Source organism: Lithobates pipiens, unplaced genomic scaffold (assembly GCF_037356315.1).
Source record: "Lithobates pipiens isolate NorthernLeopardFrog02 unplaced genomic scaffold, aLitPip1_a1.2 Scaffold_30, whole genome shotgun sequence".
Classification (NCBI taxonomy): domain Eukaryota; kingdom Metazoa; phylum Chordata; class Amphibia; order Anura; family Ranidae; genus Lithobates; species Lithobates pipiens.
In genome coordinates, this window is record NW_027507791.1 from 175,599,175 (window position 1) to 175,612,232 (window position 13,058).

The 13,058-nt window shown below is 45.6% G+C and overlaps 1 protein-coding gene across 7 annotated transcripts in view; it reads right to left on the reverse strand.

Annotated features, from left to right (window-relative positions):
• LOC143943354 (NACHT, LRR and PYD domains-containing protein 3-like) overlaps positions 1-13,058 on the reverse strand; it is a 124,369-nt gene that overhangs the window by 42,995 nt on the left and 68,316 nt on the right. For all 7 annotated transcript variants that reach the window (XM_077465075.1, XM_077465078.1, XM_077465076.1 and 4 more), the window contains 2 exons: positions 10,936-11,100; positions 9,901-10,065 (listed from right to left, as the gene is read on the reverse strand). In XM_077465075.1, coding sequence (XP_077321201.1) covers positions 9,901-10,065; positions 10,936-11,100 — 330 coding nt within the window. The remainder of the gene's footprint in view (positions 1-9,900; positions 10,066-10,935; positions 11,101-13,058) is intronic.

Sequence of the window (13,058 nt, forward strand, 5' to 3'; positions counted from 1 at the left end):
GCGGTATAGGGACTGACGTACAGTCTGCTAAACACTAATACACAACCTGCTTGGTCCACAAAAGTTCTTATAAGGACTGGTAACTTGGTATAGGGTGCTACGGTACATAGGCTTGAGTGCGGTACAGTCTGCTGTTCTGTAAGGACCGCTATCGGTCCACAATAGATAGGGTTGACGTGCACCACTGCTGACCGCTGCCCTATACTGCAGCAGTCCTTCAGCGGTATAGGGACTGACGTACAGTCTGCTAAACACTAATACACAACCTGCTTGGTCCACAAAAGTTCTTATAAGGACTGGTAACTTGGTATAGGGTGCTACGGTACATAGGCTTGAGTGCGGTACAGTCTGCTGTTCTGTAAGGACCGCTATCGGTCCACAATAGATAGGGTTGACGTGCACCACTGCTGACCGCTGCCCTATACTGCAGCAGTCCTTCAGCGGTATAGGGACTGACGTACAGTCTGCTAAACACTAATACACAACCTGCTTGGTCCACAAAAGTTCTTATAAGGACTGGTAACTTGGTATAGGGTGCTACGGTACATAGGCTTGAGTGCGGTACAGTCTGCTGTTCTGTAAGGACCGCTATCGGTCCACAATAGATAGGGTTGACGTGCACCACTGCTGACCGCTGCCCTATACTGCAGCAGTCCTTCAGCGGTATAGGGACTGACGTACAGTCTGCTAAACACTAACACACAACCTGCTTGGTCCACAAAAGTTCTTATAAGGACTGGTAACTTGGTATAGGGTGCTACGGTACATAGGCTTGAGTGCGGTACAGTCTGCTGTTCTGTAAGGACCGCTATCGGTCCACAATAGATAGGGTTGACGTGCACCACTGCTGACCGCTGCCCTATACTGCAGCAGTCCTTCAGCGGTATAGGGACTGACGTACAGTCTGCTAAACACTAATACACAACCTGCTTGGTCCACAAAAGTTCTTATAAGGACTGGTAACTTGGTATAGGGTGCTACGGTACATAGGCTTGAGTGCGGTACAGTCTGCTGTTCTGTAAGGACCGCTATCGGTCCACAATAGATAGGGTTGACGTGCACCACTGCTGACCGCTGCCCTATACTGCAGCAGTCCTTCAGCGGTATAGGGACTGACGTACAGTCTGCTAAACACTAATACACAACCTGCTTGGTCCACAAAAGTTCTTATAAGGACTGGTAACTTGGTATAGGGTGCTACGGTACATAGGCTTGAGTGCGGTACAGTCTGCTGTTCTGTAAGGACCGCTATCGGTCCACAATAGATAGGGTTGACGTGCACCACTGCTGACCGCTGCCCTATACTGCAGCAGTCCTTCAGCGGTATAGGGACTGACGTACAGTCTGCTAAACACTAATACACAACCTGCTTGGTCCACAAAAGTTCTTATAAGGACTGGTAACTTGGTATAGGGTGCTACGGTACATAGGCTTGAGTGCGGTACAGTCTGCTGTTCTGTAAGGACCGCTATAGGTCCACAATAGATAGGGTTGACGTGCACCACTGCTGACCGCTGCCCTATACTGCAGCAGTCCTTCAGCGGTATAGGGACTGACGTACAGTCTGCTCACTTCCTTGACCCAAAAAAGCACACCGTACTATATGCCCCTACCCTCCTCTTTGAAGAGGTTGAGCGGTGTCATATTTCTACTGGGGCTGCTTATGATATCCCTGTGCTGTGCTGACTTCCTCCTGGGGGTTCTTATTATGAAGGGATCACACTATCCCTGTGCTGTGCTGACTTCCTCCTGGGGGTTCTTATTATGAGGGGATCACACCATCCCTGTGCTGTGCTGACTTCCTCCTGGGGCTGCTTACGGTGCTGCTGTCAGTGCTGTATGTCACGGTGCTGCTGTCAGCGCTGTATGTCACGGTGCTGCTGTCAGCGCTGTATGTCACGGTGCTGCTGTCAGCGCTGTATGTCACGGTGCTGCTGTCAGCGCTGTATGTCACGGTGCTGCTGTCAGCGCTGTATGTCACGGTGCTGCTGTCAGCGCTGTATGTCACGGTGCTGCTGTCAGTGCTCTGTATTACGGTGCTGCTGTCAGATGCCTCTATCACGGTGCATGTGTCATTCCGGTATGTCACGCTGCTGGTGATCATCTCCTGCACCCTCTTCTTTGCCTACCCTGGTCCCTGACCTTCCCTCTCCTCCATTGCCTTCATTAGCTCCATAGTCCTGAATTGTTAGAACAATTTCCCAAATAAAATAAAAATGCTTGTAGTTATCGATCCCAAATTCACCTCATACATGTATTATGTCATTGTCCAGATGGTGGGACTACGTTTTACCCCCTAATAATTACCACGTGGCCGCAAATTCGACATGAAGGTTTGCAAAGTTCGCCTCCCATTGAAGTCAATGGGGCCCGCGGCGAACGTTCGGTTTCGCGAACGTTTGGGTCCGTTCGCATTTCGCTTTCGCGAAACGTCCCGTCGGAAGTTCGTCCATCACTAAATAGGGGTACTTTGGGTTGTATGTTCAGGTTGAATCCAGCCTATTTACTGTTGGGTGAACAGGCAAGGCAAACAAGCTGACCATTAGAGCTGAACTTGGGCTCTAGTTGAACTTATGCTTGACCCAAAGATGTTCAGTTCACCAAACAGGAGAACTAAATGGCCAAATTTGGCCAGTTTTTCCATCTGCATTATTGTCTGATGCTGCCAGAAGTCATTGTCAGGATGCTTCTACCAGCAGTCAGTCTCATCCTCCCAGAAGACCCATGAGGCGCAGAAGAATGCACGTTCCTGTTGCACACAGAAACTAGGCTGTGGCGCATAGATGTGCGCAAGTGTGAACAGGAGCGCAAACAGAAGCCGTCATGCACCCTCATGCATCTGCGCTGGCGCCAAACTAGTCTATTTAAGTTCAACCAACACTTTGCCTGGTGCTGCTTTGTCTTCAGCTCCTGAGTATCCTGCCCCCTGTGAACCTGTGTCCTGATGACCTTTTACCTATCCGGCTCGTCTGACCATCCTTTGAACTCTGCCTGTACCGACTTCGGCTTGTCCTGTGACCAATCTCCTGTCTTCTCCCTGGCACCTGCCCCACTGATCCGGTTTGACCTGGCTTTCTTCCCGATGATGATCCTGCCTGAACCTTGTACCCGATTTTGCCTGCCATGTATGATCCTGCCTGTCACACCTTACTCCTTGCTGCTGCCACCTGTTGGTCTCCTGCTGAAGCTCTCCGGTGTCTTCACCAGCACTTCTGGGATCGATCAGCTGCCACCAAAGACTTCCTGGAGCTCGTGCTACTCTGCTCTCCAAGCCTCCTGTTTACTCTATCAGGGGCCCTGAGCCAGAGTGGTAAGGGAGGCCTTGCTCGTCCATTCAGGCTCTTCTACCAAGTACGTGATAGTCATGCATTTATTGGCTGTATCACTACCCATACTCATTCTGATGGGGGGGGGGGGACAGATAGGGGGGGGGGGGTTACCAGATTTCAGAAGTCCTCTGTGTGTTTCCTTGCAGTCCTTCTAGTTTGACCCATGATTCCAGCATCTCAGCACTTCAAGGGACTCTTACCTACCTATCAGCCCTAAGTTCCCAGTAGCTACCTGCATGTGGGGGATTCAGAAGGCTGCAACCTGGTAATTGTCTGCAGGGCAACCCATCTCCACTGTCAGGAGCTCTGAAAAAGACAAGGCAGTGTTTTAGACACTGCATCTTGGCCTTTTCAATGGCCCTTATTTTTTCTGTGTTCTTCTCATAAGTATGCTGGGTTCTTCCCATAAGTATTTTAATGAGTATGCTACCTGTCCTAGATGCCTCATGCACCCCAACTGCATCTTGTATACCTGCATCCTCTGGGACCCCTAGGTACCTTGATGTTACACATACCAATACTCCCATGTTCCTCTAAGCACAGCATCCTACTGCCATAAGGTACCCTGTACTCCTATATTCCTGTGACCCCCATCACTCCTGCTGCAAGTGTCTCTAACTAATACTCCTGCCTGCCTGTAATCCCAATGCTGTACGATACTCCTGCCATACCTGTTTGTTTTCCCTGATCCTCACCTTGTGTTCTCCCTGTACTAGGTCAACTGAAGCCTGCATTGGTAGGCTGCACTGAGAGTCAATAATCCCTACCATTGGTAACATTTTGTGGAAGTTCATGCTATAGTTGTGCCACTTTAACTGCAGATTTAAGACATCAACCAAGATTGATTTATAAGGAAATTGTGTATTTTTTTCCCTGCCAGAGCTATTTTTGTGGGTTTTGGTTTTTTTTGCACACATGCCTAAAAAAATCATTAAACCCCCAAACATTATATATTTTTTAAGAAAAAACAAAACATTCTGTTACATGATGTTAGTACCGTGGTTTAAGAAATGCTCAATTTCAGTAAAAAAAAACACTAAAGTTAATCTTGGGACACACAAACGCAATAAATTGCCCAATTTTTGGTAAAATATAAAAGATGAGGTTGCACCTAATAAATAGATACTCAACATGTTAAGTCTAAAAATTGCATGCGCCTGTGAAATGGCAACAAACTTCAGTACTCTATATTTTACAGGTGATGCGTTAAAAAGCCCTACAGGTCATCATTTTAGAGTTCACCATTAATAATGGGTCTAGAATTACTGATCTCGCTCAGTGTGTGCATCAATATGTAACATGTATAGCACAATCAATGCGTTTGCATTTGTGTAGCATTTGTAGGGGCTCAATTTTTTTTTTGGGGGGGGGGGGGTGGGTGTAACTAACTTTTTACACTTCTCACTTTTTTTTTTTTTTTTATAAACCTTTTTCATCACATAGGGGACAAAAAGTCCATTGTGGATTTTTTTAGTGACAGATTCTATATAATGAGACATCAAGGGTCTGAAAGCTCTCCCTTCCCTCTAGTCAACAGCACCTGCCTTGCTGGTCCCAGGTTCACAGATGGGTGTATGGAGCCTGGGAAACTTGGCAGGGGCACAGACTCCGATCACTTCCATCTGACAGCCAACAGTGTGCTTGTCAGATTAACACACACTTCCAGCAGCTGCAGCATGTAAAACCCTCCAAAGTCGTTTTTACGTCAGTGGCAGTAAAAGGGATTCCCTTTTTTAAGACCTGTTTTTTTGTTTGTTTTTTTTGCGTTGGTAGATTTCCCTGTGGCAGTGCCCAACTATCTATATCCCTTTTTTTCCAAAAACTTGCAAATTGGCCTTGGAAAAGGCCAGAATTTTTTTTTAAATATTTTGCTCTGACAGACTTGATAAGGTTCAGGGCTTACTGGCCAGCTAGGCTGCATACCTAGATGCAGGGTCTTTTTTGAATGGTTACACAGCATAAGTCGATCAGCAGGTGCCAGCGAATAGATTACCACCAGTACCCGCTGATCATCTGGAACACACACACAGGACAAGGCAGAGCCCTGTCCTGTCTGTGGGGATGTAACAGATTTTTTTTTCCCCCAATGCAGGCAAAAAAATTGTTTACTTCCCCTAGTAAAAGCACAACATACAGTACACAAACACTGGCTGGGGCTTGTCCTGGCTGCAGGAAAAAATGGCCGCTTGAATCATGGGCTCTACTCCACACTACAGTCCAGCTTCTCCAGCCCTCCCAGCATTACCAATTGCCCTCCAGAATATGTCCCACAAGAGATCCCAGGCTAAGGGATCACACTAGCTACTTAATTTCTACATGTGGCCCCCCTCAGCAAGTACACCAAGATGGCGCCGACCGAGAGTGAGGAAACCCAGAGAAACCGCCTGATCGGCCTGCCTCAGCCAATACCTCTTTGATCGATATGGACGAGCCAGCAGACCTTCTGAGTTGGCCTCTTCCCCAGAAGAGAGGTAAGCAGACTGCTGACTCCCCAGACCTATCTCCTACTAAACAGTCACCTGTAAAAATACACTTTAGAGCTGGGACCTGTAGTCCCACAACAGGCTCTTCATCCACACAGACCCTGGTTGCATATCCTACCACTCATAACCTTCCTCATAAAACTATCTCAAAGCCATGTTGATTTCTCTTCAGGCTGATCTCCAGTGTAATCTTATTGCATCCATTAACCATTTAAATGACAAAATTATATGCTTGGAAGAGCACACTGACCATATTAACCATCATCTCAGTGATGCTACTAAAGCCCAGAACGCAATGGTGGACATGCAGGTCCAACAAGCAGCAGTTATATATATGCTCCTCCTAAAAGTTGCAGATTTGGAGGACTGCGTAAGGTGAAATAACATTAAAGTCAGGGCGAGCTCCTGAATCTCTCCCCTCCTCTATAATTGTACCTTACTTACACCAGCTATTCCGCAAATTGAACCCATCTCTAACAAATATGCTCATTGACCTTACGCATAGGATCCACAAACCATAGCACCTGCCAGCCTCTCTCCCTAGAGATAACCTAGCACATGTCCATTTTTTGCACACCAAAGAAAATATCATGAGAGTAGCAAGGTCCCTACGCTCCCTCCCAGAGCCCTTCACCAAGATATTGTTGTACAATGACATATCGGCAGACACCTCGCAGGCAAGTAAGGCCTTTGCACCAGTCACCACACTGCTGAATGAGCTTAAAATTACCTACACATGAGGATACCCCACTAAGCTGCTGGTGACAAACCAAAGCCAACAGGTCCCCATCTTGACCCATAAAGATGGAATCAAGCAGCTGCATAACTGGGGCGTCATCTCACTCATGCTCCCACTTACCCCAAAACCAAAGCCTTCCTCCTAAATCTCCAACCCCTGGAAATCACGAGCCCGTAACTTCAGCATGCCCTATTACTCATTGCTCCGCATTAAGGAAGCACATAATCTCAAGTGACATGAAGCTCTTATGTCTCATTACTGTAAAACCAGATTCCTCTCATGTGTTACCACATAATCTGTTTAACCGATACTAGAAAAAATAATTTGTGCATTTTAATCCTGTAATGCTTGGAGGTAATCAAAACCTTAGTGACCAGGCCACGTTTTGAATTATTAGTAAGGTGCAGTTCACAAAACAATAATTTTTAATTGCTTTTTTTAACCAAAATAACGTTCACACTTTTTCAGCAAACAAGGCCCTCATTAATTAGTTTGCTTTTAAAAGTATGTTGAATATATTTTTAATAGGCAAAGAAATGAAAAAAAAATAGTTTTATTTTGTTTATTGTATAAAAGTATATTACTACAATTCTCACAAAGTTGTTTTCTACAATTTTATCCTGAATAGAGACACCCCATATATGGTTTAATGTCAGTTCTGTATGGTAAACATAAAAGTGTGTATATTTCAGATTTCTAGATATTTTAAGCATTTTCAGTACAACGACTGTAATCCAGAGACTGGCTTGGGACAAGGATAACATACACGAGGGCCATTGCGAATAAGTTAGATGAAAAAAGATGAGCCTGAACCAAGTTAATAGCAAATATTGATGGCAGCTACAGGCCATCAATCCAGAGTTAAACTAAAATAACTCCCCCCAACTGGCTCTCCATTCTGAATGCCCCTAGTGGTCCTGAGCTGCAGTAGAAGGGGAGCAATATCAAGAGAGAGGGATTTCGAAGTTGCAGCACAGAAGTTGGGAACCATCGATTACTCACCTGCACACATGTAAAAGGGGTAAGTTTGTGTGTGTGTGTGTGTGTGTATATATGTATATATGTATATATATATATATATATATATATATATATATATATATATATATATATATATATATATATATATATATATAAATTAGGGATGCACAGATACCGATACAGGTGTCGATACTAAGCATTTTTACGAGTATCGCTACTCGGGGAAAATGCTCCGGTACCAAAAACCGATACCTGAAGTGACGTCAGTTGGGGGCGGGACACCTCCTCCTCCCCTCCAGCAGTGGGGTTCAGAGCAGTACGCACCAGGACGTGGGGGGGGGGGTCAGGAAAATCCACAGCACAGTGGGAACAGGCTGACAGCTGGCCACACTGACACTCATGCTCCCGGCTATATTTTTTTCATTATGCAGCACTGCTGCAATCCTCTCCTGCCTCTGTAAACAAGCAGAGGGTGGATGATGTCATGACTCCATCCATCATGTTCCTGCACACAGAGAGAGAGAGAGAGAGAGAGAGAGAGGGCTAGCTGGATGGCTGGCCACTATCCAATAACAGAGAGTGAGTGGGTCGCCAAGGGCAAGGGGCTGGACAGCATCAGCACGTGTATTTCTATATGAGGCAGCTGTGGAATCGTCCCTGAAAGCAGAACCAAGTAATGAGGAGAGCAAGTCCTGCAAGCTGGTTAGTGTAGTATGTACAGGACAGTGTCAGCAGGGTACACCAGCACCATACAGTATATACAGTATCAGGGGCGGACTGACAACTCATGGGGCCCCCGGGCAATAGGAGAAGATTATGGGGGCCCCAGGCAATAGGAGATTATGGGGCCCCCAGGCAATAGATTATGGGGCCACACAGTATACATACACACACACACACACACACACATACAGTATACACACACAGACACACAGTATACACATACACACCGAAAAGGTACTGGAGAGGCGTGGCGGCTATAATCTTGGGATTTTTTTTAAAAACACAGATTTTTACATACTGTCCCTGGTTTTATCGAGGCTGGCAACCCTGATGGGGCCCCTTAGTCTCATGGGGCCCTCGGGCAGTGCCCGAGTACCCAAATGGTCATTCCGCCCCTGTACAGTATATATAGACCAGTCTGTACCCCAACACTGTACTGTATATGTTATACACATACCAATCTGTAAGTAATGTAAGGTACGGTGTCAGTGTACAGACTGGTCTGTACCTAATGCCCTGTACCGCGCCTTCCTAACGCCCTCTTAACGTCCTGTACTGCACCCTCCTAACACCCTCCTGACGCCCTGCAGTGCGCCCTCCTAACGCCTTGTACTGCGCCCTCCTAACGCCTTGTACTGCGCCCTCCTAACGCCTTGTACTGCGCCCTCCTAACGCCTTGTACTGCGCCCTCCTAACGCCTTGTACTGCGCCCTCCTAACGCCTTGTACTGCACCCTCCTAACGCCTTGTACTGCACCCTCCTAACGCCCTGTACTGCGCCTTCCTAACACCCTCCTAACGCCCTGTACTGTGCCTTCCTAACACCCTCCTAACACCCTGTACTGTGCCCTCTTAACATCCTCATAATGCCCTGTACTGCGCCCTCCCTGTGTTGCCTCCTCCTTCCCCCCCCACCAGCTGCCACATCTACCCCATGTCTCCCAATGACCCCCCCCCCCCCCACAGCAATCACAGCCTTTTTCTTCTCAATTCTCCCACCCCACAATCCCTATTTCACCCCACCCTCAACTACCCTGCCCTCATTTACCCATCTACTTCCCACCCTGTCCTCACCCCAGCCCCGTCCAACTCCCAAACCACCCCCCTACCTATGCGATAGGTATCGGTAATTGTGCTCGGTGTTAAAAAAGTGTTATCAGTGCAACCCTAATATATATCTATTCATTTTACTTATACCGTTATCTAAACATGGCTGAGGCACAAAAGAAGGCAAACCTATGACCGCTTTAGCAGCCACAGGTTTATTTTCATCCTTTTACTGTTGCTTCACAGTGCTTGCAGGGGGCAGTGAGTGGGTTAACCAAGTCCAATCAGAGTGGATACTGATCAAATCTTTCAGCCCAAAGCAGTCTGTGGCTCCTCCATGTCGATCAATGTGTTGCAACTGCAAGGTTTAAATGTTTTTAAATGTTCACCCAGTACTGGCCACTACCCAGGACTACCCAGGCCTACCCACTAATGGCCAATAACAACGTGCAATAAGATCCAAAGGTTAGTAAACAGTCCAGAATTGGCTATTTAAATCTAAAGATATATTTTTATTACATTATCATATTTATATATTACTTGTTAGATGTAAAATAGGCTCTGAATTTTAATGCCCCAATCAAACCTGTTATACTTACTGTAATTCCTCTATCTGGCTTGTTATCAGTGCTGTCATCAGATCAGAGAAATGAGGACCCTCCAGATAGTTATCAGTCAGGTCCAGTATTCTCAGTGTCTGGTTATTTCTTATTCCAGATGCCAGGTGGGGACAGGATCTCTCTGTCAGGTGATTATTATACAAACTGTTGAAGAGAAGATTGTTACCAGAAGAAAATGTGTTTCATCACCAAAAATCTATGTAAATATTTTTTACATACAATAGAACTATTTTCTCTTTCTTGAAATAATTTTGATTTGTAGCAACCCTTTCATCAGGAGGTGTTTCGTAAATGTAGCTTTCCTGGCCAGTAATCGTCTCAGGCCAATATGTAGTTGTATCACTTGTTTTCTCACCTAGGTTGAGGGTTGCTACAGTTCTATGTTGTGGCCTTTGGGTGTCACTGGCATTCAGGGCAATAGTTTAGGTTCTTTCTGGCAACCATTAGGAGGTTTATGGCCAGTGGAACATGCTGGGGGAGGCTATAAATGCTTTGAAGAGTTTGCTTCTCCCTGATGATAGTGTGTGCAATGGTTTTGTAGGCCAGAGTATGGTCGAGGCCTGGTTTAGAGTCCTCAGGCTTCTCTGCCTAGTCAAGGAGGGTATAGCATCCAAGATGGTACAAGCAGAGAATGAAAGTCCTGCTGGAGAGGGATTAGTCTCTGCATTTAGATTGTAGTAATCCACACAGAATCGCAGACTTCCATCCTTCTTTTGCACCAGGACATGTGAGCAGCCCAAGAGCTATGACTCTCCCGAATCACCATTCTTTGCACCATGTAGTGAAGCAAGTCTTTGGCTTCCTGGCACAGAGTTGGGGAAATGTGATGGTATCACTCCCAGATGGGGGGCTGATAACAGAATGTGATAAGATGCAATAATTAGACAGCTGTCAGTGATTATTTATAGAGTCTAACTATGCATTTTGATTACATGAACACATGTATTATTGATGTGGTTTAGATATAAAACTGTCCAAGATTAGCATTGCCTCAGTCAGTCCTGTTATACTCACCGTAATTCCTCTATCCGGCTTGTTGTCAGAGCTGCCATCAGATCACAGAAATTAGGCCCCTCCAGATTGTTATCAGACAGGTTTAGTTTCCTCATTGTCTGGTTATTTCTTATTCCAGATGCCAGGAGGGGGCAGGAACTGTCTGTCAGGCGATTATTATACAAACTGTAGAATGAGAAGAATGTTACCAGAAGAAAATGTATTTGTCACCCGGAAATTAATTTAACTATTCTCCACATCAGAGTTTCTCAGCCAGGATTCCGTAGAACCCAGAGGTTGCTAGGAGTTCCTTGAACATTCAGTGATTTGTGCTTCTCAGAGTAACCACCAACACCAATTATCTTTTTAACCATTGACCACAAATGTAAGAAGCATGCTTCTCAGTATTTAGGAAAAAACTAGACGTGCAGAATGAAAACATTTGTTTTGTTTCGGATCAATTTGTTAAGTTACTAATTTCTTTTGTTGCATTCATAACAAAATTTGTTTAGTTTTGTTTATTTGTTTTCGACTAGATTCAAATTTTTCCAATGGATTTGAAGTATTCTAATTTGAATTAAACATATCAAATCAATCCAAATTTATTGTAAACAATAACTAGTTCTATTTTATTCAAAATTCAAATATTGAAAGGTGGTTATAGTCTTTCTATTTTATTCTGTTCTATTAGTTTCTTTTCTAGTCCTTTTATTTTCTATTCTATTTGAATGTATTATTTTCTATTCTATTTCATTCTGTTTTACTCTATTCTTTTCTATTATGTTTTATTTGGCTATATTTGTTATATTCTATTCAAATCTATTATATTATTTTATTTTCTATTCTATTCTATTCTGTTCTTTTTTATAATACTCTGTTTTATTCTTTTCAAAATTAGAATTTGAAGGAAATAAGCAATAATGAGGATTAGGGATGAGCTTCGTGTTCGAGTCGAACGTACGTTCGACTCGAACATTGTCTGTTCCTGCGTTCGGCGAATTCCGAACGTTTTGGCCGTTCGCGTCAAAATTCGAGTGACGCGCGCGCGGACCATAATGCACTGCGTTGGCGCAGTGCATTGCTGCCCAATGATTGGCCAAGCATGCACTGTGACCCCGCATGCTTGGCCAATCGCAGCGCCGGCAGCAAGGAGAGCCATGATTGGTCACAGGCATCCTGCCTGTGGCCAATCATAGCTCAGGCTGTGTAGTGCACGCCCCACACTTTGAGGCGGCCTCGTGTAGTGTGTTACTTAGCATCTGAAGCAGTGGGTGTTCTGTGTACCTTCAACACAGTACACACCAATCGTTTTTGGCTGATTTCCTATCTTGCTGCTGTGTAGTGGTTGTTGTCTGTGCCCTGACTGCAGTATACACCACTATATTCACCTCACCTATATAGCTAGTGATCTAGCTTTAACCACTTAACAACTGCCCATTGCCGATTAACGGCTTCAGGGGGGTTGTTTAACTCTGAGAGGCCGTTAATTAACGGCCTCCCAGAATTCTGCTCTCGCGTGCCCCGAGGTGTGCGCACTCGAGAGCATCCGTGACCGCCGGGTCGCATCACGGATCACGGTAAACGGCCGCTCATAGCGGCCGTCTACCACGTGATTGCTCCGTCAAATGACGGAGTGATCACTTGGAAACAAACCGGCGTCATGTTATGACGCCTGTTCCTCCCTCCCCTCTCTGTATCGATCGGTACAGCGAAGGGGAAAGAGATCGGTGTCAGCAGCGATGTGGGCTGCATCTGCAGTGCCCACATCGCTGCTCACCGAATTTAACCCCTCAATTCCCTGCCAATACTCTGCAATACCAGTGCATACTCTGCAGTACCCTGCCATTACTCTGCAGTACCCCCTATTACTCTGCAGTAACCCCCATTACTCTGCAGTACCCCCAATACTCTGCAGTACCCTGCCATTACTCTGCAGTGCAGTACCCTGCCATTACTCTGCAGTAACCCCCATTACTCTGCAGTACCCCCAATACTCTGCAGTACCCTGCCATTACTCTGTAGTACCCCCAATACTCTGCAGTACCCTGCTATTACTCTGTAGTACCCCGCCAATACTCTGTAATACCCTGCCATAAATTGCCATACCCAGCCATACTCAGATACCCAGCCATACTCGGTGATAC